Genomic DNA, 27,668 nt, shown 5'->3' with positions numbered 1-27,668 from the left:
ACACACACACACACACACACACACACGCTTTGATGTGAGCTAGCGGCACACCCAGGCGCAGTAAAGGAACCAAAAGGGAGACACATCAGAGTCCCTACCTTCTCAATGCAAGAGAGCTGAGAGAGAGAAAACGACAGAGTACACCTGTGACTGGTGCCACAGCAACGGCACACACACACACACACACACACAGTCACACATTCTTGATTTTCTATACTTGTGAGGACCCTAACCTTAACCATCACGACTAAATGCCCCTAACTCTAACCCTACCCTTGTGTCCTCACGGTGAGGGCGGCTCGTGATGGTGAGTGACTGAGTTGTAATGTATTATTGAAAGGAGTGATGACACTTTGATACTTTTTGATTGATCTCTTTGCTCCCTTTGCTTCACCACAGGGGGGGTCAGTGGTGGGAGGTAGACTCTTGCCGACATGAAAGATTCAACCTGACCTGCAGTTGAAGGATGATCTCTAACCATGTGTAAACATTACAGAAATTATTTGGCCTAAAAAATGAAGGTAGCAGTAAAATACCTTGTGTGTTTTGAACATGAACATATTTTAAACTAAGATTCGGTCTAAGCTATGTTCATGAAACAAACGCACTCACAGACTGAATGAACAAGTCATTTCAGGTAGTTTAAGAAAGCAAGAGCCTATGAGAGGAAGCAATGGTACAGACACATATATATGCGTGTGTGTTTGTGTTCTCTTACCCGCCGCGACACAGTGGCGTTGGTCCTCTCTTTGAGCTGAGGGTCTGTGGGAAGGCTGTTCCAGACGATGTAGGGTGTGTCATACTTGTCCCGCAGCTTCGGACAGCTCTTAAACAGGAAGTCTATGATGAAGAACTTGATGCCGGCATACAGGCCTGCAGGGGAGAGAGGATAGGAAGGGGGCAAACAAACACAGAACAAGAACAAAGATGAAAGACCTGATATGGAAGAAGAGGTTATCTAATCTTGTTACTGGTACTGGGAGAAAAGGCAGTGAAAAACTGACCGTCTCCACACCTGATCCTGAAATAACGGCCTTACCGACAAACAGGCCAACGTTGGCATTCACAGTCATGCTGCTGTAGCATGGCTAAAAATCAAAGCTCACTCTCAAATCTGCTAGACACGTCCTGCTGATTTGGCTACAGAACCTGATCTTCACTATCATTTACAGTATAAATGACGGCTCACATGAGAAATGTTAACTTCTGTACTGTACTTAGAAGGCTGAATGAAGTTAACCATTGTGCCAACAATTATTTTGCTCTAAACATCTTCCAATGATATATGAGACATTAGGAGACACAAGAAAAAGCAGTGACTAATATTATGAGATAGGCATGCCAATAGCCTGCAGCTGCCCCTCACAGGGAGAGGGGGCAAGGGTTACACAAGAGCTGTATGAATGCATTTGTTTGTGTGCGATGGATTGAGTATAAGTATTTGCATTCTTTCAAGGGTCAGTACAGTATGTACAGCATGTCAGAGGGATAAAGAAGCTTTGTCTTGGTGTGTGTGTGTGTGTGTGTGTGTGTGTGTGCATGTCTCTCACCGATCATGAAGCCCATTAGTTTGTATGGTAGGACGCAAGAGGTGATGAAAGCCACCCATAGGCAGATGTAAAGCTTCCGGGTGCTCTCCGGCTGCACCCACATGAACAGGCTGTCAGAGGAAGATGACAAACCAAGAACACACACAGCAGAGGGAAAAGAGAAATAAAATGTAAGTTAATAGATTTTAGTTAAGTAGAACTATTCACTATTTGGAGAGGCGCAGAATATAATTATTTTTTTTTTTACTTACTTCTTTATCTTTTCCAAAACATCTGCCATCTTACCAAACAGGTTCTATAAGGAGAGTTGAATCAGTAAGGCTTCATTATCTGTGTGCACTGATTTGAGGAGTGACGTGAGCTTGTGAGTTTTACCTGTGCTTTTTGTGCAACATCAAGTACAAGCTGAAACTTCTCGGACACAGTCAAGTCTTCCTTTGGAGGCTCCTGCATAAAACACAGAGAAAAGGTAATGGGGCTACATATTCATGCATATGTTTTTCTCCTGACACAGAGACAGGAAGCAGTTAAACAGGAAGTGGGAGTTTGTCTTACCATGGGTTCAGAGACCTCAGGCACAATGCTCCACTGGATCCTCCAACCTCTGGAAAAACATACATACATTTTTATCAGGTGTTTAGTTTGGATTAAATTAGGCCTCCAAACTACTCTTCAACCTCTAAAGCTTGTGTTTCTGACATGTTTTCAACCTTGATCACTCTTAAGGTGACCAGGTGTCCTACTTTGAGAGTCCAAGTCCAGACAGATGTCTGACAAATACTAATGTGCCCTCATTTCATACTGATCACCAAAATGCCCCACTTTAAATTACTGGTCTTAGAAGAACTTAAATGACGTATATCTGGCTGTTTGCAGCTGTGAGCAGGACTTTACCTTGTTTGGTGTAATACATTAGTCTTCTGTAGTAACAATAATGATGATAAACAGCTGCTATGTGTACATGTTTTAAAAATCTGCCCATTATTTACTGTAGTAGATTTGTGTTTCTGTCAGGCTCAGTGATAAAAGGTTCACAGTGTGCATCTGTTCATCAGCAGCACAGCTGTGGCCTCAGTAGTGAAGTTTAATAGAGTTTTATAACACTAAACATACGATGAACAGGCAGCAGTATACTGACTACCTAGTAAAAACTGGCACACTGGCTGCTCCTCCACTAGCGGAGGAATGTTTTACCTGGCGATGAGGTAATTTAAGGACAAGCGCAGGATAGCCAGGAAGAGGAACATGGGGATGGCCCAGCCATGCCAAGCAGCATTCATGTAGATCTGCAGGCAAAAGGAAACACAGCACAACACAAGACAGTTTAACATTTGGTTTGATATGTTCAGGCTGTAATGCAGCTGAATTGTCAGATTTTGAATTCAGTGAGTTGATGCAGTGACTCATTCTTAACAGCAGCTTACAAAGCCTGAAAGAACACTTCTTATTTCTTTCACAACAAGTACTAACAATTATTTCCTTGGGCAACATTTTGGACTTACAAAGCTACAAAGCTTATTTGACAGACCTCTACTCGTGTGTCGTTGAATGTATGAGAGCAGACAAATTGATGACAAGATGAAAATAAAGATTCCCTTTAATGATGATTTAAGACACTGACTTGGAGCATTTAATTTGGGGTGATATAATGCCGGCGGAAGATGCTATTACAGTCACCTGCCGTCTCTAGAGTGGGATGATCTCTAGATAGTGAGATGGCCTTGGCATTTATGGCCACAATCGATGGGTTGAAGATGATTTCGCTTAATCACTGACTGTGGACATTAATGAAGATCTGATTAGACCTCTGCGCTTCTTGGCAGAATATCTGCAATCTGTCACTGAGGCGCAGAAATGACTTTGATGAACCCATTTGGTTGTACATGACAATGAATACAAATGAAGGGCAATTTATCTAAGATCCCACTTTTTTTGTGTCTATTAGAGCACTTGGGTCCATCATAGTTACACTGTGTAACTGTAAAATAATAACTACAGGCAGGACAGCGCTCAACATGATAGATTAGAAATTATGAAAAAGAAAAGTGCACACTCACAATGAAGGCAATAGCTGAGGTGTAGACGGAGTGCCAATTAGATAAGGCGGAGAGGTTCCTTAAGAAGTTGGTGACAGGTCTGGCTCCTCGCTCTAAAAAAAAAAAAAAAAAGGGTAGAGGCATGTTTTAGGGCAAATACACTGGACAGTATGAAAATCTTTTAAAATCTTAGTGAGTTTCTAAGTTTATAAAACTGTCTAATACTTTAATACTTTCTTAATGTTAAATGAAAAATCATGGAGAGAAACCACAGATACTGGAAGTCATGGCTGCTCAACATTTCAGCATTTTGTAAAAGCTACTAAGCAGCAATCGACTGCTTGAAAAATTAATACTGCACCGACACTAAAGTTGGTATTTTAACTGTGCTTCTACTGTAGCTTCCTATATGTTTGTGTGTGTTTTGAGTACTCACTGAGTCGCCTCATGTTTTCTGTTAACCTGGGTGGAAAGCACGACAAAGTGAAGGTCAGAACACACGCAGATGCTCACATACAAACACTCAAAGAAAAAAAGAAAAAAGTCTGCTTTATGTGCTGGAGGAGGAGGAGGTGACACTTTGGCCTTCGTCAGCCTGGCATGACTCACTTGCCTTTACAAAACGAAGCAGATAAAATGAGTGAGAAAAGAGCTTCAAACTTCCTCCATCCTCCTTCTCTGCAATAAGAAGCCTGGTCTGAACACAGCACATCTAGCAACCAACATACTGCAGCTGATCAGTTCAGAGAACCAGACACAGAGCATTCATTAGCCAGGTCAAAGGTACACAATAATTAATTTTTTTTTAGCTTTATTAATAGTCACAGTCCAGACGGCTGTGACACAGTAAAAGAAAAGTGCACCTTCAGTGCTCCCCAGCTGCCGTCTAGCTGTCTGACTCCACGTCGCCTTGAATAACCACAGAATCAATACCTGAGGACAGACACTTCATGCTCTTTTCCAGAGCAGCTCTCACCCACCTTTTAGCACTTAGCGGTTCCTCTGCCTCCACGGTGCTTTCCTCCGGCTGAAAGCGGAAGTCTTCGATGTAAACTCCGAAGCGCTCGTAGAGCCACTTCTGCAGCCGCGAACTCCAGACCTCCTTCTGCTGTTTATCTGCTGCGGAGAGCAAAAGTGTGTAGACAACACCTTAGTTTAGGTTTGGTTCAACAGATTGTATCAATTTACAATAAAACTTGTATCTGGCTTCATCTCAACGCTCTGGATCAAGCTCCTGCTCCCGAAAGGTGTAATAGATTACACCGGTAAAAACAAAGGAAAATACATTTTTGAGACAAGGCGATAGTCTCATAAACCATTTGATTTGTTTTTTTAGAATTGAATGACTATTTGAATTTTAGAAAGTCGTTTCTACTGGCTATGTGGGGGCATAATGTGAGCTTTGGACAACATTTATTTAATGAGTAATCAGTAAGGCTTGTGTTAGGACCCACATTGGGCCACTTAAACACAGGACAGAAAACTTAATGGAAAACACTTTCTTTCCACAATTGATGTTTTGCTAAAATCCATCCTCTAAATGTGATTGGGTTGCTTAGCAACTGTGACTAGGCACTGCAGGCCAATCTAGTTTTGGGTGCCATTGGTTATTCCTCAAAGTAAAATCATTTTCTCTTTTACAGTGAAGCATAATGTGAAAATATGGACATTAAAGCATAAATCTGACCCCTGTGCTTCTTCAAGTATGTTTTCTATAGTAAGCTTTCAAACCATCCAAGGATTCTGTTAGAATAAATACCATTTTAACTACATGTTCCTTTTATTTTCATGTTTTCTAAATGGATCAACTAGTGAGGGTATTGTTGTTTTTGAGCGTGTCAGTCTTAAGATCAGCTTAGTTTAGTTAGTTTACAGCCACCATGTGCATATTTAACATCCATTTACAGGCTAAACACGCAAACGTCACCTGGAGTTTTCAGCCAACTCACAATGTTTTAGATTTAGCATTAGCTTATGCTAGCTAGCTACAGCTGATAAAATCCACAGCCAGAAATAACAGCATGTCAACTTTTCTTTCGAACTCTACTAAAAAAAGTAAATCCTTGATTTTGGACTGTTACTGATGTTAAAGTGGGAAATCTTTTATCAATGTGTGAACTGCGCCGCATGTTGTTTGAGAGAGGAGAGCTTGACAGGCATAGTAACAGTAACTAAGGGGTTGGGGCTTTGCAGACAGTCAATAACTAATGCAGAAGTGCCCCTGAGCAAAGAGCACCGTCCTCAGGCTGAGGCTGTATGTGCAGCTACCCTACGTAACCATGTGTGAATGTGAAGCTGAAAAAAAAAAAAGCAGACTGTGCACTCAAATTGTCAAATTTCTCTGAGAGGATAAATACACACCGTACATAATACACAATGTCATTAAGTATTTTCGTGCTGATGATGACATTCTGTTAGGAGACATTTTCATTGGTAGACCACACAGCCCCATCAGCCCAAATTACTCTGTCCATCCTCTCTTTTACCTAACAGATTATAATCACTTTCTCTCTCTCCTTTTATCCACACACACACACACACACACACTTAATTCATCCTGAAAAAACATTGACACCCACACACTAGTTAGTCCACAGGCATGTCTGCCCTAGATGAGGTGATCTACAATCATAACCCATTTTCCAAAATTAGCTGATCTCTCCCTCCCTCTGTCTCTCTAAAACCACACACACACACACACACACACACGGTAATTGGAAATCAAACTACAATAAAACCTTATTAATCGGCTCCAAATTAGGCAAAACACACACCGAAACACTCACTCTTGATACAGCAAAGTGCATATAAGAACTCACGTGAGTGTGTATTTCTCATGCCACACACTGCTAAATGCCCTCGAATAACCTCTGAACACTTTCAACACAGTCTGTAGGCACTCACACTGTTCCTGTTGAGCACTGCACCGCACACATCCTACATCCCCAACTCCCCTGCACACACACACACACACACACACACACACAGAAACAGTGCTCTTGATTTACTCCCACACTCGGAAGACGTCAAAGGCTTCCTTCCCCACTCATTTCCAGTTAGTCCCCCCGGACTCCCACTCACACACTCGCTCCCTCTCTCTCCCTCCTGGGTCTTACCTGTTCCATTGTTTGAGGGCGACTGCTGTTTCCGGGGAGGTTGTGGTGGAGAGTCCTCCAGCCTAAAGGGGACAAAGAGAGAGAGAGAGAGGGGAAAGGGGAAAGAGTTGACCATTAGGGCTGCTACTAATGAATAATGTCACTTTATTGAAATTTTATTAATTAAATAATTAAATTGATTAAAAAAATGAAATCAATCATGGCAGGATTTGTCAACACCCTAACACCTATGGGAGACTGAGGGAATATGGTTTGGCAGAATGACATTCATACAACATCGAGCCTAACCGCAGGCTATCACTGTATATTCACACCTTGAAACAGCACCTTCATTTTGTCCACTAAGCTTTTAACATTTGGATGATGGCCACAGGAAAAGAGCACCTACATCTCTCCAGCTGGACCAGCTGACGAAGGATTAACTGAAGAAAACTCCAAGGTCATGGTGCATCAGTTCACCTCTTGAAAAATCCCAAACTGTCTCTGACATTCTTCAGGACGTGTCTCTGTGCAGATAATCACTTGGAGAGCACCAGTGGAATTTCCCACTGGCAGGCACAGAAACATCATCTGATCACACACACCCGCAGAGCTGTACATACACACCCAGGGTTTAAGGGTGGCTCGCTCAGTGCCAAGAGACGGAGACTTTTCCTGACACCAGCATAGCTACTGTGTCACAGCGTGCACTTGGCGACACAGAGTGGCGCGTGACTCGTTTCTGTTTTTTTCTCTCTCTCTTTCCATCTCCCTCACACACACACAGACCCACAAACACACACACAAACACATCTCCTAATGGAATTCCCCGCCTACCAAGCTGCCGAAGTGTCTATTTATAACACAAACCTTTGGTAGCACTGGGTCTGACACACACACACACAGACTTGACCTACAATAAACTCTTGAGGTGAAATGTTTCAAAGTGCAGTGTCATCATTTTCCGCTGTTTCTTCATTATTACTTCCCATCTCGCACATTTGGCCCTCATCTCCGGTCATGTCCCTCTCCATGCACTTGACTCTGCTCTCAGTCTCTCAGTCTTACCTGGTCTTGAGCACCTCGTTCATCTTCTGCTCCAGATCTATCCTCTTGCTTCGCTCTCTCTCCAGCTCCTGCCTCAGAGAGTCCACGTTGGTCTCTTCCCGCAGCTTCCTCAGCTCCTCCTCTGGAAAGCACAACATGATGATATGAAAACAATGCAACCTGAAGAGCTCACACACAATCAGATGCCTTTTTCATGACCTTGAATGAGTAAGCACGGGAGAATTCAAACTTTATGTGGAGCATTTCATCCTGCAGATTCTGTTTAATTTTTTTGGAAAAAAAACAACTTCACTAAAACAGAAAATACAATTTAAAAATAAATAAATAACTGAATCGTGTCAAAAGGGCTGTTTATTAAGTGGAGGTTGAAGTCTTAAAAATGTCTCCATATCTCCAAGAAAAACAGCCTTTACTTATGTGCTCCTATCTCATTTCATCTCCCCCTCCATCCAACTCCTTCAACATCACCTCCACCACACTCTTCCTCCTCGTCAGTCAGCTCCTAGCATTTAGTGGTTTCAGGTATCAGGGCTTTCAAAGCCTGGGGTGCAACATCAGCGGTGTTTCCTCTCGGTCTATTGTCCCTGACTAAAGGGACACATGAATATTGGAGGAGAGGAGGCAATAAAAGTGCGTACACGTGCAGGGGGGACAAATGAATGAATACTTGCATATATTTATGTGCCCACAGACTGAGGCATGACAATCAAGAACAGGCAAAAGAACAGATTAAATCCTTCTGAAACACACACAGAATTACACCTAAATATGGAAAAAGACCCACAGAACAGTGGTACTGCTGTGCCTTGTGCATACATGCACACACTATCTCTTAATAGTGAGACGTGCTTATTGTTCCTGCTGCTGCAGTGGGATCACTGCAGGTTTCTCACACACCCACCCGCCATTAATCACAATGTTAATTTTTATGACCCGACCTTGGTGCTTGTGGATATAACTGCAACCCTCACATCATTGTTACACACACACACACACACACACAGGGACGCACAGCAGAGCTTCTCCTCCTCAGCTACATATCTGTGCATTCTCTCATGTGCTGTTAAATAGAGTTGCTGACGGGACAGAGGAGGCAGAGGGTCCACCAGCCAAGGACCACATACCTGACCACCTATCCGCCATTTAAATAGCAATGCACCAGCTGCTGGCACACCTGGCTTTTAAAAAGGGAATGGGAGATAACTGGTTTGATTCATTTCATGCCCAAAATACACCTGTGATTATTTGAGAGACTACATACAACCCCTTTGCAGCTTACTTTGCAGCTAGATTATGCACAGTTTAACTGGCAAAAGTGGAGTTGGACACTCTCCACACGCACTTCAGACTGTGTGCTAAAGATGGTTTAGGGCCCGGTAGCACTACAACCTTACACACCAGGAACATTGCCTGAATTAGTAGTGGCCTCATTCTTCTAAAGGACCAAAGTGAGAAAGTGATAAAAGCAGGGTTGCACACCCCCTACAAAGGAAAGTGTATCTCACCCCCTTGTTCTTCTGAGATCATTTCATCACACAGACAGCAGGGGATTCATATTACAAGAACTTAGCTGCCAGTTTCTCTCCCTCATCACCTAATCTCATATCTCACTCGTCCTTTATCTCTGCCCATTAATGCTAATAAAACATTCATCGCCAGCACCTCCTGCAGCTATGGCATCGGCAACAACACTGTGTGCTCTTACTGGACATACACTGTATCTCATATACAATAATCCACTTCCTGAGTATAATCTTTTGTATTTCTGCTTTTCTTTTTAAAACCGTGTGCATTGGGATATTAACTAGTAAAATCATGAACACAAAGTATTCCTCTCTTCAATCATCCATGTAATGTGACTCTTCTCCATGGGCTCAGTTTGCCTGCCTCCCTCTCTGCTAACGTCAGAACGTGTTTATGGTCCTGTATTCATGTATGTAAACAAGACAGAGAGAGTGAGTGTGTGTGTGTGCGTCTGTGTGTGCGTAAGAGGCCAGCCAAAGGTCGTCATGGGCTAAGCAGCTTATCACTGGCTAGGTTGCCCTGTGCCAGGAGATCCACAGCCAGCAGTAAACCTATTAGACAAATGGCTAACAGCAGCAGCGATGCACCCTGGGTGGTGTAGGCAGAACAAGATCAGGGGTTACACTGTGTGAAATGTAGCACTCAACAGCAGTGGCAGTAGCACTTTACAATCTCACTTAATAGACAAAATGACTAAAAGAAACATTGAGTAGTTGGTTCTTTCTGTCAAATTGAGGCAATTGTGACTGAAAGAGAATTATCACTGTTTAAAAATGAAAGAGGAGTGACAGGACTGCAGTGAGTGAGTCATACTCTCAGACATGTGGCTATTTAGTGCAGCACAGTAAGCTCTAAAACAGTGCATTGATATATTATCACCTTATAAACTTGACATAGCAAATGATTGTGTTGCTCCACAGCTGATGAACACAGTTCCAGTATTCTTTTAGTTCCGTTTCTGTGCCCACCAACTCCTTATGGAGAGATCTATGTTCTTAGCTGCTAAATGCTCCCCTATGTTCCCTTGCAAGCTGCTAACTTTCACTTAGTGCTGGGCAGATAGTCTGGGAGTGGGGCTTTAATGGCTATTTAAGCTGAAAACAGCTGCTTCACCAGGTGGGAAAAAGGCTGATGAAAGATGTCCGACTAAACTAAACAGTAATGTTGTGGCCACATACCCAAAACAACGAGCTAAAAGACACTTAAACTCTTTGTAAAGCTGAAGCAAACTGAAGCGTCTGTTAATAATTCTCTGAGTTTGAGTGAGTACAAGTCATTATTTCTTTCATTCCTAAAGTGAAAATATTGTTTTTGGACAGTTTTAAGTTACTTCAGGTTGACAGAAACACTGGAATTTCAAAGAATAATGATTTACCTAATTTAACTAATAGTCCAATTTAAATGTTGGTTCCAAAATGCAGCAATAGATAATTGCTTAAGATTTATGACCAATACCTTAAATTCATGTCACACAATGTCAGTGAACCATATGCAATGTAATTTCAGTGTGAATGTGGTTTTAATAATAAATGAAACATTATTTTCTACTCTGGTCCCGATGTGATTTACAATAATAAACTGATTTGCTTTTCAATAAAACCATTAATATTAATATACTCATGTGATGCTGTCACTCATTTGCTATTGTCTGTGACTTCAAGCCCTGTTCCTGTTCACCTTTAACCCTCTTTAACCTCACCATACTGTCACTCCCTTCCTCCCCACACAATTTCCTGCCCCCATATGTTATGCTACTCTTTCCCTTCACCTTGTGCAATTATGTCTGTATATACAAGCCTCTACAAAGTCCTTTATCCCTTCTCCACCCCTTTCCTCTCCACAGTTTCCTCCCTTCCACACTGACCGCTTCCTTCCTAACACCAGAAAGAGAGATGCCTCCTTCCCAAACAGTCTATAATCCCGAGTTAGATGTGGGACCGCATAAGTGCGATACAGCACAGCGTGACACAATATGCTATGTGTGTCAGACATGGACAGAGTACAATCGTTTTCCTCTTCCACAGAGGCCCTCTACATCAGATAGCATATTAATAATACTGTCAACACGCCTGTTCCGCTTCTAAAATTGGATTGCTGTCTTCTATATATAAATCTTCATCCTGGGTTACCATATCACAGGGTCTCTTTAAGCCATTATGAGGGCTAGTAACTAGACCATTTATCAGTAACAGACATGGGATTAGTTAAATGCCATGCCAGGAGATGTCACTTTTAATAGCGCTGACCTTCTCTCCCATGCAGACTTACCATGAAACTCTAATCCTAACCCTAAAAAACAGGAATTTGATCAGAGTTATACACATTTTATGATCTTCTAATAAAGGTTGGGAAGCAGCAGGAAATACGAGTGATGATGTTGGAGCTTAAGTGCGATATGAGGATGCGAGTGAGGCCAAAGGAAGCAAATGTGGTCTCATTTAGTTTGGATCAAAGAGCTCATTCAGTCATGAAAATGGTGAGGTTGTAACCTCAGTAATCTCCTGAGGTTTAGGTTGTCTAAAATATTCTGGATTCTGAAAAAGTGAGTATTTAGATATTATTTGAAATAATCATGGGTTGAAGACAAGTTTGTCTGAATAAATTTGGACAAAATGGAATAACAAAAACGTACAGAATCTGACTATCTAAGAAAAGTAGAGGACGATTACCATCAACTGGATAGATTTTGTGCTATGTTTGGATGGTTCCTGACAAGATTTGTGAAAAATTGACAACACTGGTTATGTTTTGCATTTCAACATTCATGGGGACTGCAGCTCCTCTGGTCATGATTCACCACTGAGGGGGAGTTGCTATCTTTAGCTGGGCACAGACAGGTTTGGGTTAACAACTTGGAGAGGCTGTCTTGGTTGAACGTCACGAGGGTTATCATATTTATGTTGACATATCTATCTCACTAGGACAGTGGTAATCTAGCAAATGAAGACATACTGAATTGAATGACATACTGACGTTTACAGGCCAAAATGTATGGTGACTGATAAGGCTATCAAATACCTTTGTTTTTTATCCTGTAGCTGTCCCTGGGGTTGATCAAATTAACACCACAAGATATGCTCTGTTGTATAGAGTGCAAAGAGATTACAAAACAAGGCTGGCCAAAGTACACAGGCTTTAGTTATCTTATCCACGTTAACAGTACCATGTATTCAGGTTAAAACGGCCCATAAATTCCTGATTTTGAAGCTGACAAACTTACTAAGGTTGAGGTTACTTTTGTGGCTTTTGATCTTCTCGACAGCTCCATTGTAGAGCAGCTCAAAACTGTCAAAGGTGCAGTCCTCCATCTTGCACAAGCCCATGCGTCTCTGCAGTCGGCCAGTTCCTTGGACACTAGCGCAGGAACGGGACGGCAGAGTGGCCGCCTTGGTTCTTTCTTGAAACTGAGCCATGACTACAGGTTGTCCTGGTCCGGTCAAGCTTGTCAAGCACCTTCTTCTACTTTCTGACCTCTTCAGAACCCATCAGACTTCAGGTGTCTCCCCATATACGCTCCATGTTTACATGTCCCATCCAGAGACAGGACAGAGGTCAAACGCAGCGTCAGCAGTAACTCGACAGGCCGTTCTGATAGGCCTCAACACACTGAGTGATGGTCAGTGACCGGAGCTGGACTGTTAGGCACTCAGTAAAAAGAGAAGGAGGGCAGCGGAGGTAGAGAGAGGTGGGGCTTTGCTGGGTGGCCAGCAGACTAAGAGGGCCTGGAATCTGAGATTTCTGAGAACACTGGAGCTGTGAGATGCACACATTATGCATGTTCATGTGTCAGTATGGGCCAATTTGAGTGGTTGCGTAAATACAGTATGTGTGACTATGAGTAATGTGTTTGTTGTGTTTTGGTTTGTGCATGTGCAGGAACACGAGTAGCACTGTACATAAACAAGACAAGCAAATCGCTTTTCATCTAAAACAGCCAAACTTTTTAAGACCTTGTAGGAAAAGTACTGTGCGAGTTTTTCAATCCAGGTCAGAGACAATGGCTCCTTTCATGAAAGGAGGGTGGGGGCATGGGGGGGTTCAGAGAAAGAGAGAGTGAGAGAGAGAAAGAGAGAAAGAGAGAGAGAAAGGGCTGCTTCACATTGGCCTCTCATTGTTCCCATTTCTCTTCAGTGTTTGCCACAACACTGGTTGACTTGAGCATAAAAGAAGGTTGTGCTTTGTGGCCTCCAGCCAATCTGCAGGTGTCAATACACCATTCAAGATGCTGACCGAGGAGGACGGGGACGACAGGGTACAGAGAACTATGTAAAGCCACACACGGTGAGTGGAGTGTTCGAGAAAAGCCAAAATATATCTGGCAACAGCTCAAAACATCAACTTTTAAATTGTTAGATATCTTAATATTTTACATAGCCTACTTTGAGTGAACAAAGAGAAAGAATCATATTTTGTCGTGTATCTTTTTTGAATTCTTTTTCCTCTCTGTGGCCTCCTTCCACTCTGGCCTGATATCTCTGGGTGACCCAGATTTAACTCACATGTTTCACTTTTTCCCCCCTCTCTACAGCATTTATGTTGACTTCATGGCCGAATCTCAAACTTCACAGTCCTCCCTGCAACATCAAAACAACAGCGCTCTCTTTCTTGGCTGACCCCTTGTTCACATGGCACAGAGCCAGACTGCTTGACAGGAAATGTGTAGGGAGTAGTTTGACTGACTTCTCTCTCTGGGGATGTTGCCGTGTGTCTGTTTGCGTGCTCAAATATCTGTGCGGGAAAGAAACATGCAATAAATATCGTAGATAAACACTGTGCCGTAATCCAATCGTGTGTCAGCAGGGAGGATGGCATCTGCTTGTTTGGAGAACAGTAATCACATAATAGATTTCATGACATCATAGATATCTGATCAAGACTGCAGTCTCCTCTAAGAACTGGGAACCAAGAGATTTCAGGGAAACAGTTAGGAAGCCAAACGGCATTTCCACAGTTCAACACTGTGCAGATTTACTGGAGAGTGCATGCAAGTGACTATCAGAATGAATATCAGAAGGGTCTCGTGTTCTCTGTTATAGATCACTACACTCATTAAGACTTTATCCATGGGATACACGTATATTGTTATGGCTGCATGTGTTCCCTGTGCCGTTTGTCCCTTCTCCTCTCCTTTCTATAGCTCTGCTGAGGTCTTCTACACCTGATTAGTCCTGAATTCCTGAATGAGGTGCCCCTGCCCGAGGAGAGGAAGTGGATAAAGGCTCCAGGCTACATTTGCAGAGAGGAGGCCTCTGGTTGTTGACTGTTGCTCTTTCTTCCTCGATGCCTGTGATTTTATTTGACGTTATCGTCTTTTGACTGTGGTTTTTGATTTCAGTATTTTGGTTATTTTATGTTTCTTTCATAATAAATCCCATGGCTTGGGTCGTTTTTTAAAGTTATGTTTGAGTAATACTCCGGGTCAATGGTGGAGTGTTGTGTGCCCTATTGGACAGACCAATGGTGGGGCGGAACAATTAGGGGCTTGTCTGCTACCAAATGTCAGTGAGGTGAGGTGAGAGCTTTGCTGCAGTGACTCAGCATGCATACAAAGGCTCAATAGACTGTTTACTCTGACAGTATACATACAGTATGTCGGACTTGTTGCCAATGTTGGTGAAAAGACTGAGACTGAACTCTTTACCCACATGGCCAATTCTCACATCCTCACCACAGCTACAGAATGAACTAAACACTACTTTATCTGAACTCATGAGGGTACAACAAAATTAAAATGTAACAACCTGGACATAAATTGGAGTACTGTGAGAGAAAGTAAAGTAAAATTACACACCGACTGCGTGCAGAGAGAATTACAGCTCCATTTAACATTCTTCCTCAACAAATGTCCCAATTACAGACACCTCTGCATCTGAGCCGTTCAAACCCGTTCTGTCTCAGCGACTTAATTTCCTGCTGTACAGAGCTCACCTGTGACAGAAAAGGCTCTGTCCTTAGCAGGCATTGAGCAAGGTTTATTCGTTAGCATTCGCAAGTAATCAGTAACGAGACAAAGTCCCACATAAAACTCTGTCATATCATCATTAGAATACAAAACTAAGACTTTTGAACTGCTTACATTTTTCTGATGTAAAAACATTCCAGACCTCTAAAAATGACAAAAAACACTTTCTTGTATATTTTATTATAAATTAATACCTGAAGCTTTCAACAACTTTGCTTGCTCCGTTTTGTCTTTAAAGACAAAACACATGACTGTACTGAACGGTCATCCTAATCTATCTAATCTATTATGTCAAGACTCAAAAACAATGTTGCAGGGCTGCCTCATTTCAGTTTGACAGCGGAGGCAATCGTTTGTTGAAATTGTAGAAAGACGGTCTTGCTTTTCTATTTCAAACATACATTATATACAAGACGATATCAGTTTCCTCATAAAGGGTCCTTTAAGTGTCAACCGTAACCCTGCAGATTACACAATGACGACCTTACTGCCTTAGTAATTGTATAATTTACAGAGCTAAAAAGGATCAGAGATTAGATGGAAAGTTCTGGGGGGGGGAAAAAACTAGTAAGTGGACCTTTAGTAAGCTTGTTTAAGAAAGTAGGTCAAAATTGATTGTTGCATGCTGCTCACTGGGATATTTGGAAAGAACTGAGCCATTGTTAATGGCATTAGTAACACCTGTGCTTTTTCTGCTGTGGCAAGACAAAATGTGAAATGCGCCATGCATTGGATTACATGACATAACTAAACTCAAACAGCAATTATAGTGTAAACTGATCCACAATAGAGTGGCAGAGCTGTCAATCACAGACAGACTGTACACTCTCACAGTTTTGAGCCGACGAGACGCAGCAGCGAAACTTGGCGTCCCTCAGGAGGCCTTGTATGGTCAACTAAAGCTATAGGAAACAGTCGTGGCTGCTGGGGACGGAGATAAAAAACAAATAAGCACAGACAGGGGTTCATTTGGGATTTATACGTGGGGGGGGTCTGGGTTCAGGAGATTTGTTTAATTCTCTCGGCGCACAGTGCACCCACCTGAAAACACAAGCTTGGTGCGCTGTGGACGTGCCTGAAAAGCCTGCTACAGGAGCATATGGCCACAGCGTACCCACCAGACCGCCCCGCCCGCTTTTAAACCGTGCACATAGGGAAAGCACCTATGGTTGAAGCCGCACTCATCAAGTGGTTTGACATAATGGGTAATAGAGAAACAGAAAAATCATCTGCTTAAAGTGACCAATTTGACCACACAGAGGTGATCACATTAAGCAGCTTCCACTGTACCAGCATTGCATGACAGACCTATTGCAACTCATCTCTGATTCCACAAGCTTTTAGTAGTGCTGCTGCTCCTGCTGCATTGTGCGTGTGTGTGCATAGCCTGTATGTGTGTGTTCCTCTGCCCACTGTGAAGTAGGACAGCAGCTAGGACACTGTATTGATCAGCAAGTCACTGTAGTGCAGAAAGCCTGGCCCGTTCCCCCGCAGTGACCTTCAATGTGCGACCTCAAACAGGATAGCCACTCTCTGACTGTCACACACACACACATCTGATTCTCCGGTTATGGAACTAGTAGCAGTAAAACCGATAGACCAAATTAGAGCAGGACTTTTTTTATTACAGAGACCAATGTAAAAAATATAGAAGTACTGCCAACATGCACACACACATAAAACATACTTTTGCTTAATTATCTGTTTGGTTTGTGTAGCTACATACAGCTGCATGCATTTGTGTTTTTCTCCACTTGTAAATATTCAGCTCAGAGTACAAATTAGGTCTTTTGTAACAGGTAGAAAAAGCTAGACATATCAACAAGCCAAGAATAAAACAAGCAGACAAAAGAGAAAAGCAAAAAGAGGACACAAAGGCAAAGAAAGACGAGGTAGGAGTGAAAGGGGATAAGAATAAAAGCAAGAGGCAGAGAGAGGAAGCAATAAAAGCTTAGCACATTAGCCTGCTCATATAATTACGTGAGGTTTCCACCGGCACCCTCTGCCATTTTAGCACCAGTAGGAGGGTCAGTTCAGCTCAGCTCTGTCACCCACAGGACATATTTTACATGATCTATCCCTCCGCTTTCACACCCATTCCTATAATATAGCTATCACAGGTTTATCACTCAAATAAACCATGTTCTCCAAGTGCTTGTCGTAAATCTCAGTATGCGAGGACTGACAAACAGACACAAGTTCACACTGGAACACACTCAGACGTGCACATATTCCCACCCTGGTCATTTTAGACACACACATATATTAGGAGTGCAGGTACAGAGCAGTTTTATGCTAAAACACTTGCATAATTTACATCTCCATTGAGTCTGTGTCTTCTGTGGTTGCTGCCATAAATCTTCAACCTCACAGAGCTCTGCAGAATAGAAGATGAAGTCAACTGCCTGCATATAATGAAGGCCTGGTTGACCAACTCATTATGAGTCTACGACAACCTCATACCAATAAAAAGGTGCTATAAAGCATTTTAGCACTGGAAATATTACATATTAATGTTGACATTTGGGGAGGGTGAAATTGATCAAACTTTCTATGAAGGTATATGTAATTTTATGTCAGAATACCGAAAAACTCAATTGAGAAACAGTGCAACATAACAGAGGCAACTTTAATCCAGTATTGCTATAAAACAGAGAGGCTCATTAATTTACAACATTACCCACAATGGCCTCATACAGTACTAATAGATACATGGTGGTGAAAAATCTGTGCGAATTTAAAGAAGTGTATATTTTCATACTGCCCAGCCACAGGTGGCTTGCAACTACAATATACAGACAGGACCATCACCAAAGCATGACAGCCATTTCCCCCCAACACAACACGAGCAATAGGTTGGATTCAGTCTTGCCGTAATCTTTTTTTTTCCAAGTTGTAAGTAAAACCTTAGCGTATATCTCAACTAACAACATACAGAAATGATTCTAAGCAATGGTAATGCACGCCTACAGTAACTGCAGTGTTGTAAAATGGCTAAAACCTGCCAACACAGAATCATTCTCGTTACTGTGGATAATCCACAGACCTCGCTGCAGACAGTTTATCAGGAGCTGCAGTTTTTTTTCTAGGTCTGTGGATTATCCTGCACGTGTAATCACAACAATGTCTCTGAAAACACACATTGTAGCTGGGTTTTTCCACATGCAATTTTTCCAATGCTTGCACTTCAAAAAAGAATCAATTTATTGTAATGAGGAGGCACCATAGCTCTGGAAGAGATCTCAAAACCTGGGGAAGTTAATGTCCACATAGCTGTAAATAGGGGTATGTAAATGGATGTACTTTGACCACTCAAATATCATTCATACACAGTTGGCACTGTGTCATCAGGGGGGACCTAACCTTTCATGCACAATTACACACCGAAACCTGCTTCGGTTTTTTGCTGCTTTTTTGACCTACAGATGGGAGGAGTAGACGACGTGTTCAACCACTTATAATCACAGCCGCCCGTGTGGGAAAATATGTTTTTTTTTTATGATGATGTGAGTGAATTATGTGTCTTGAGGTACTGTAAGATACACAAACATGTGCTGCACAGAGAAATGGCAGAAGGGAATAGATGGAATAGATGGAAGGGAATAAATAAGGCCGTGGAGAGGAGAGACCGAGACCGAAGAAAAGAGGAGAACATAAGGGGAACACAACCATTATACAGCAGGTGACCATCATGACCTCCACTGTGAATGTGTATGTGTGTTAGCCTCCTTCTATGTGATCTCACGTCTGGAAACATGGTTACAAATTAACCAATTAAGTGTCCTCAGAATAGCACTGGTCAATCGTAGCCGATGCCAAGGGAAAGGGCCTGGGTCATTGTATCCACACACACCATCTGGAATGGAAACTAATGCCTCCTGTGAAGGCAGGAGACAATATACTTAAGCAGTGTTTGTTTTGGTATACAGCGTGGGCCCCGGCTTTATTTTAAGCAGCAGAGAGGAAGACGTCAGCCAGAGAGAGAGGAAGAGAGAGAAGGGGAATACGCCTACACTCGGTTTGCTCTCAGTGTGAAGGAGATCCAAGAGGCCCATATTATTTCTTAGGTTAACCACTGATGCAACGTTAGAGGAATAAGCACAAAACCAACACACACTTTAAAGTTTGAAATGATGATTATCTCTGTTCCTTTTTCTCCCAAACATGTTTTTAAAACTGTCAGAGGACAATTTCTTATCTTTTCAGAGGAAAAACTACACCATGAACTGAACTGTGAGCTAAAATTAGCCCGGGGGAGAAATGTGGAGATAAAAAGCCATCAGAGGCCAAACTAATTCATATTTTAGGTGTTGAGCTGATGGTCTCATCAAGAGCAACCTATAATTAACAGGCAATAAGCTCAATATGAACCACGAGTGCTTCAGGACTTCAAAGAATTCTGTTCATGATTGATTTTTCTAAACTATTTTACGCAATTTCAAAAAATGCACTACTGAATTATTTCATGGGTGTATATGTGTATCTATATAAATAACTGTATATATAACCCTGAACAATTTTTTTATGATCAGCATTTTTCTATTCAGTGTCTATACATCCAGCCCATCCCTCTTTATATGGTGGGGTTCACCGTTAGTGGCGGAGTCTGCCATCCCCACTGTGCATTCTCTACACACAAGGGATTCACAGGAGAAGATGCACACATGTAATCCAGCATCACTTTTTGTATTTTTATCTGATATATCCGTCTCACTGTCAAGTGTTAGCGCTGTAATAAGCTACTGTTAATGCAAACCCAACACTTCCTACTGCTGCTGCTGCTGCTGCTGCTTCACATGATACTGGCAAAACATGGGACGGCTTTTATTGTCACGATGGTTCATCAAAAACAAATCTACAGAACAAGGTGATTGTCATTTTCAACATTTTTTTGACAGCCGATTAGCTTTAAATATTGCAAGAAGTAATGAAACAAGAAGGAGCAGCTAAAGTGAGCTGTCAGATGAGGAGCTTCAGGCGACAGGCTGCACACCTACAACTTGGCACGATAAGAAAAAAAGAAAAAGACTTGTGATTGTTCTCTGGTGCTGTGTGGAAATATACTCGCCCATGTGCAGCATGAAATCAGAGTGCTGTTGGTCGCTGTGGCACGATGGAAATACTGATAGACTTCCTTGTCAAAACAAGTTTGCTTGGCTGTCTTAAAAACATTCACATCACTTGCTCTCCTGTTGTATTTCTGACAAAGTTGCAACAAGTGTTTGCTGCTCTGCATTCTGGGATCTGTTGCATCAAACCATTTCAAGCAGGAGTGACATTTTTTGGATTATAATTCTAAGTTAGAGAATGCATTTCTACAGCCTTTCACTGTGACTTGAGTCGCCTCACAGTATGTCATTCTGTTTCTATTACCTATGCTCCAGAAAAGCCATTACACAACACATAACCACCTTAATGTTTTGCTACAAGGAATCTATTGTTTCAACCCACTAATCTCATTCGCTTTAACTGGTGACAAACTGTATATAAGCATATAAGTCCATATTCAGCTGTTCTCAGCACATAACTGAGAATGATGAATACACATTCATCGAGGTCTTGCTATTGCAGGCTATACCGTGTGAGCAATCACACACACTCAGCAGTCCATTGTTTATTGTACCTTGCCAATGTAAAGCACGAGAAGCAGAGTGGAGTGCAAAGAAAAATAGTAGAAACAGAATACACAATAACTAGAGAGCAGGGCAGAGAGCTCATGACTCCATTAGGTGCTAATGGATTGCCACGCTTCAGCGTTCCCCAAAGTACGATTACACAGGCCAGAGATAGGACGAGAGATTGACAAGCATGAGAGAAATGGATAACCAGAGAGGGAGGGGAAGGGAGAGGCAGCAGGCGGCTTCGAGACAGCACGGGGAATGAAAACACAAAGCAACTGAGGTAATGTTAGAAGAATAAACAATATTACCCAGAGGCACTACTACCCTTTTCCAATCAACACTAGAAGGCAGCGCATATGAAGGTTCATCCCTTTCAGAGTCTCCTTACAAAATGTCAAGCGGCTGCCATCTTAGGTGGAGCAATGATCACATTTCTGTTCTTAACTCTTTGAGCACGTGTAATGGTCACAGCTGTTTTAGCTGCTTCAGTGTTTATGTACAAGCATGGTTGTGCAGTCAGATGTTCGATAAATCTCAGAACATCATACAGCCGTGTCTGGCACAGAGAAAGCATAAAGGGAGACGGATTCATAAGCACTATGAAAGAAGAGAAGGGGGTAGATAAGCAAAGAAAGAGCTGACACTGATCCTGATATGAAGAGCGGGGAATGGTGAGTGGAATCTGAAAGAGCAGCTCAGTGGGATGCAGGGAAAAAGGCAAAAAGAGCTCTAGAGGATTTTAGATGAGTAAGGAAAGAGCAAACAGGAAGGAAGAAAGGTCCATTAAGGGAGAGCTCATCTGGTTAGCATCCTGACGGTGTGACAATGAACCCAGCTCTTTTAGCTCAGGCACTATGAGAGAGTACATGGCCTGAGGTATTCCCTTTCACACTCTCCCCCTGCCTCTCACCCTGTCTCTCACCCTCTCTCTAATAGACACACACAGTTGAAAGGGAAGGGGGGAGAAACCACGGGACTCTGAACGTGCTGCATGGTACAGGACAACCGGTACCGCTCACTGGATACCAGGTTAGACAAGCTTGTAAATGTGAGTGATTTGAGCGTGTGGAGTCTAGATGAGCATCACACAGTCTGTTTCACATCAGGCAGCCTGCCCTCTTCTTCCCCGCCTCTGCGTCATCCATTCACTTCTCCCCTCTCCTTAGGGAATACTGATAAACAGTAAATGAATGACTACTATACATGCAAAGAATTATTATTTTCATCTCACCCTAAAACCACCCTGGAACAGTATCAGAGGCAGGACATTTTAGCGCTTCACTAGGAGATACTGAATCATGAGAAAAAGTCATGATTCTGGTCCATGTTTTCATGAATAGGGAGCAAACCACATTGTGACAAGTGATAGGATAGGCTAGGAGTGCTACATTCAAAATAATCTAAAACAAAACATATTGTTATAGTTGTAGTAGTTGTCACAGTTGTGTTTGTGTCCACCTACAGTCCAATATTCACTCTTGTTTTGGTCTCCACCAACTCCTGAGAGAAATAGCTGGTCGTTTGGTGCTAGACAGGTAACATACAGTCCTGTTTTAGGACTTTCTATCTGAATACAGCTGCTGCTGCTTGAATGGGGCTGATAAGAGCAGTGACAGAGAACAAAAGCAGTAAACTTGTGGGCCGTAAAAGCCGAAAATAGAACCGCCATCGTTCCCTTTTACACACACGACATTTAATCCACGGTTAATTTGATTCATTGAATTACCACAGCGGAATTAATTTAATTTGTAGTAAAAAACGAACCTGATGCAGGCTTGCTAGATCAATAAGCATGTGTTTGGTTGTTTCATTATATTCAGCAACTTCCCAATACCACTTCTTATTAAATCCCTGTGCAAGGATATGCTTGGCGCAAGCAACAAACTAACTATTTAAAAATAAATAAAGGAATGTTTGTAGGATAATTGAGGATCGACTGCTGCTTTACAGATGCTTTAACCTCACAGTGTGCCTCTCTGGTGCAGAATGGTGAATTGATTAACATTAGCTCAGCAGCTGCTTGCTTCAATTATGCTTCCAGTGTAATTTCGGCGTTGCTAACATACAGCTAGCAAAACAAGATGTTACTGTTATTGCCATTCTAGATATCTGTTATCATGAGTCTATTCAATGGGGTGGGTTGATTTGCTTCTCCTCATCATTTTAAGTTGACTTGCTAACTTATTAAAGGTAAGACAGAATAAATCTCATATTTTGTGTGTCATGTCCTTGAAACTAAATTAAGCTGAGCAAAACACTACTGCTTCATGTAACAAGCAGAACACATGAGGGTTATGTTGGGCTGCCAGTCTGCTAGAGTGAAGTTGTACACAGCGACCAAGAGCAACATGCAAAACCAACCTCCTGAGAGACTGTGAAACCACAAGGCAGACTGATATCACAAGATGCTGACAGTCACAGGACACATTAAAAAGGTGGAGTCAGCAATTCTGGAAAAAAGATTATTGAAATTTAGCAAGTTAACCCATTTAGATAGTTAGTATGTGCCAGATGTATCCTCCCCTCCGTCCACAAGCACAAATGCCTGTTGCTGATTTGCTGGAATAGTGATATGCTGCTTGGCCTTGAGTAACTTTGTTTGAGAAGATATTGTCTAAATTTGATTATAATCGCTGACTCCACCTTTAGTGTAACAGATACACTTAAGTACACTCATTTGCCAGAAGCTTTTTTCTAAAGCAGCCAACAATAATTGCATTCAACCTGAGCAGGAACAAGAGCTAGATGTCAGTGAAAAACTGCAAGTTCATCCCTCCAAACAACACAACTACGAGCATGTTCCTGTATTTTCAATAAATTAGCTTTTCTCTTTCTGTAGAAAGTAGACATCCGTGCGTGCCAGCATGAGGAGTCAGACCGATTTTCACTTCAGCTACAACTGATTTTAACACTCTCGTCAAATAAATGGAGGCTTCCTGCTACATTCGTCATATGGTGCACATTCAGAAACTGTTCAAATGGGACCTTAGATAGAAAATTATAGAAAGAGGCATCATCTCCATAACACAAACTGCAAGACAACTTTTTCTACACACTTTGCTCTTCAGTCTCACCACCTACATGCACTAACCACCCAGAATTTCAGGGCTTTTCTCTGTGAAGTGACAAGAGGGATTCTGGGCAATGAAGGAAATCTCCTCCTGAAGTTAGAGAAGTAACTTATGATAACTTCCTTTTAGTCTACACACCCAACAATAGAGCAACTGAAACACTTTTTTTTTTTTAGATCTCAGTAAGTGGTTGTGTAACCAGAAAGTGTCTGACATTGTAATGTGGTGTGTGTGCTTGTGTGTTAATGCGTACTCACGTAGGAAATGTTTCTCCAATAAGGCAATTTCCAGGTGACCTTTGACTTCATTGAGGCGGTCTGACTCCGACCTCTGGAAGTCCTGGATGGCCGCGGCCATGGTGGGAGACCCCGAACCTGCCTGTGCACACACACGCGCACACACATTTATACAAAACAGCACATACACAAATGTAAACACAAGGATCCATGCACACACACCGACACAAACATTCACAAAAACAGAAAACAAAGAAAGACGGGTTTGCTTTAAGAATCATTTGACAACAAAATGCATACAAGAAAACACAAGCAGGGATATCCCATATGATCTAACACATACACATAGATTAGCATAGCACCATGACTCACGCTATCGTTTCCTCTCGCCGTTTAAGTCCAGCGGGAGCGAGATAGGAGGAGGAGAATCCCCCTCTTCTGACTACAGCAGCACTGATGACTCACACACCTCTGACTAAGGGCTACAACCTTGACACACACAACAAGCAACACAACATGTGTGTGGGCGGACGGCGCGAAGGAGAATGATTGAGAGGCGACGACTGTGCGAGAGAAGGAGAGGAATGAGGGACAAAGTGTGAGGAAGAGGCGGTGAGGTGGGTGGGTGAGGAAAGGAGAGATGCCAGTGCTAGCGGATGATGAGCACTGCAGGTTTGAGCTGCTCGGCTACAGCAAGGGTCCTTTAAAAGACTCCACACGCACACACACATGCACACACAAACGTGCTGCAGCAGCTTCTCCCAAAAGCAACCAGCACGATTTGTGTGCGCCTGCACAGACACGCTGCAATGTCTTAAGCTGATGTGCTCTCTGCAAGAGAGAGGGTGCAAGAGGGGGAGAGAGATGAAACTGACATTGACCTGAAAAAAAAAAAAAAGAGAGAGAGAGAGCTCAAAGCTCAGCAAGGCAGGTGGGTGGGGAGACAGAGACAGAGTGTTCTTGAATAGAGAAGTAAATCAAAGAAAACAAGCTAGAATCTCCTCTAGAAGTGTGTCATGGAGGAGAAAAGGGACAGAAAGAGAGAAATAGAAAGGGGAAGGGGGGGTGAGAAATAAATGGAAACAGGAGGATGAAAGAGAAAGAGGCAGGGAGACGAGGAATGACATGGTGGAGATGAAAGAAGAGGACGATGGCAGTGAAAAGTAGCTTTGCTGCATTACGAGCGCTGGGCCACAATGCTCTTAGGTTTGGATTTGGTCAGCTCTGTTTTGTTTAGATCGCTAATGGTTTGGTCCAAGGACGGTGCATAGCGTAAGCACACCTCCACGCTGCTCAATGAGTCAACTCTCAGTCAGAAGCTGCTGGTTATCAGAAGTAGGTCAAGCTCTGACGTCACCCCGGACGATTATCGGCTCATTAATTATTCTGTTCCCCCTCTCGCTCTTTCATAGCTGCGGCTGATATGAGCCGAGGAATCTCGCTGTGTCCTGCTGTCAAACAAACACTTTTTCATGACTTCTAGCATTGCTGAATTTCGTGTTTTTAGCAAATAATAAAATAAAATAACTTGGATATTTCCAGACATGATCATAAAATGTACACAAAACAAATGAAAATCATCCTCTCATGAAATCCATAAAGCATCAGGGATAACGTTGATATTAGCCACTGTGCTGTGCTTCACACCTATTCTCAGTCTTTCAATCATTTAGCAGTAAGTCCTGCTCAAGGTGCACAGAAGGTCACCGAGTGGAGCTGATTCCAAATGCAAGACTAATCTCTTGTGTCTGGTGTGGAATAGAGATGAACAGATGTTGCCAGCACACATTTTATGCATTGTATGATTAATCTAAATTGCAAATAAGCCACAATCCACAACACTTCCAGTTCCTCAAGTAGAAATTACAGGAAGAAAACCAAACAAACAAAAAATATCAGATGCACATTTCAGTGTAACAGATTGTGACATTTTACTTAGGTGTATTTAACCTTGACACAATTCTATATCAAGAAAATCGTATTCTTAAATGGTTCAATAATTTCTTTTTGCCTAAATCATTTAAAAACTTTCAAACTAGCCCCAACTCCTATTAGCACTAAAGGCACTTCTAGCAGGCATCCAGATACTCACTGATAGATACTAAAAGGACTTCAAATAATCAAACAACTTTTCCAGCTCTCCTCTGAGTGTCCTGGCTAATTGATCCATTACTCCATCCACAGCTTCCACAGTAAAGGGCTGTTGTTATAGTTGTGGTGTACTCTGCCATCCACTTGAGCTAGAATGCTTTTTAAAATTAGATATTTATGGTTACAGTTTTCTTTCTAGTTGTGGACTGCCCATTAGACCACTGTAGGCCAAGCTCTGCACCAGACCAGCAATTTCCTGCTCCAGGTCTTTATGAAGCCTTCATCCTGACTCTTCTGTCCTGCTTCACTTGAATGAACATGAAGAACTCAGGCTTGCTTTTCTACATGGACACAGTGAAGCTCTCACTGCTGTCTGCCACCAGTTTAGAGAGGTTTACTGATTGATTATACTTCTCATTTCTCATCCTTTTTGTTCCTCCTAATTTTATTCCTCCTCTCTCTCTGTGCTCGGCCCTTTAGAAGGACAATGTCCATGGGTTATACAGTTGCCTCTGTGCAGAAATATCTGGTTTACCCTTGAGAACAGCTCCAGGGATCTCAAATGTTTGTGTTACATACTCTTTTCCTCTATGTTGTGAAAAGGCATGTGCTTTTTAAGCCTGCAACTTTCTCAGCTCGAAGCGAGTCTCATAGCAGGAGGGGAAATACAGAAGGTGTGATTTCAAGGCCTCGTTCTGCTCATAAACACACATACCACAAGAGACCTTCTCCATGTTGGGCAGATTGTTGGTCCAGCAGGCTGGTGGTCGCACTTTTTGATCAGTCATGTCCAATAATGAACAATTAACAAAGAAATCTGGCCTGTGACAGAAAATGTTCTTACACGCTGGACACTGACAGACCACAAACTGTAGGCGCCTCAGTACTTGTTAATGCATGTTTGGCTGTAAGGATGTCCAGAGAAATGGAGCATGGAAACTGCTTCAAAAAGAACCAGCTGAGGCCATTCATGAACTCAAAAAGTTTATGACAAACTATGTTACATTACTACTCACTGTAACATCACTCTGCAGATCTCCCACCCCTTGGATTTTTAAATTTTTTGACTTTTTAACTTGCTTTTTCACTGTTTGTTTTTAACTGTGTGTTGTACGGTGTCCTTGAGTGCCTTGAAAGGTGCCTATAAATAAAATGTATTATTATTATTATTAAATGATAAACAGTTTCACTGAGAAAAGAAACTAAAAGTAGATGTAATGATGAATCCTGGCAGAAAATGCTGACAGTGGAACAGATAATGTGGGTATATCCTACTAAATATAATATATAAATATATATACATATTATCTGAACTACCTGTTTAACTTTCACTTTTATTTTCCCTCCAGTGGAACCATACATCCTCCTCGCTACCCAACCTGATTTCCTATAAACCTGTGGTTTGCTGATTTGT

At 42.2% G+C, this 27,668-nt stretch overlaps 1 protein-coding gene across 2 annotated transcripts in view; it reads right to left on the bottom strand.

The window, feature by feature from the left end:
* Positions 1-27,668, bottom strand: part of gramd4a (GRAM domain containing 4a) — a 41,591-nt gene that overhangs the window by 3,427 nt on the left and 10,496 nt on the right. The window contains exons 3-14 of one of the 2 annotated variants that reach the window (XM_070853645.1): positions 24,185-24,305; positions 7,750-7,870; positions 6,703-6,764; positions 4,567-4,705; positions 4,023-4,048; positions 3,608-3,699; positions 2,745-2,836; positions 2,106-2,154; positions 1,926-1,997; positions 1,802-1,845; positions 1,551-1,660; positions 719-873 (exon numbers count right to left, since the gene is read on the bottom strand). In XM_070853645.1, the coding sequence (XP_070709746.1) occupies positions 719-873; positions 1,551-1,660; positions 1,802-1,845; positions 1,926-1,997; positions 2,106-2,154; positions 2,745-2,836; positions 3,608-3,699; positions 4,023-4,048; positions 4,567-4,705; positions 6,703-6,764; positions 7,750-7,870; positions 24,185-24,305 (1,083 nt within the window). The remainder of the gene's footprint in view (positions 1-718; positions 874-1,550; positions 1,661-1,801; positions 1,846-1,925; positions 1,998-2,105; positions 2,155-2,744; positions 2,837-3,607; positions 3,700-4,022; positions 4,049-4,566; positions 4,706-6,702; positions 6,765-7,749; positions 7,871-24,184; positions 24,306-27,668) is intronic. The other variant, XM_070853646.1, reaches the window with a different exon arrangement.

Source organism: Pempheris klunzingeri, chromosome 22 (genome assembly GCF_042242105.1).
Source record: "Pempheris klunzingeri isolate RE-2024b chromosome 22, fPemKlu1.hap1, whole genome shotgun sequence".
Classification (NCBI taxonomy): domain Eukaryota; kingdom Metazoa; phylum Chordata; class Actinopteri; order Acropomatiformes; family Pempheridae; genus Pempheris; species Pempheris klunzingeri.
This window is presented reverse-complemented; position numbering and strand designations above follow the sequence as displayed.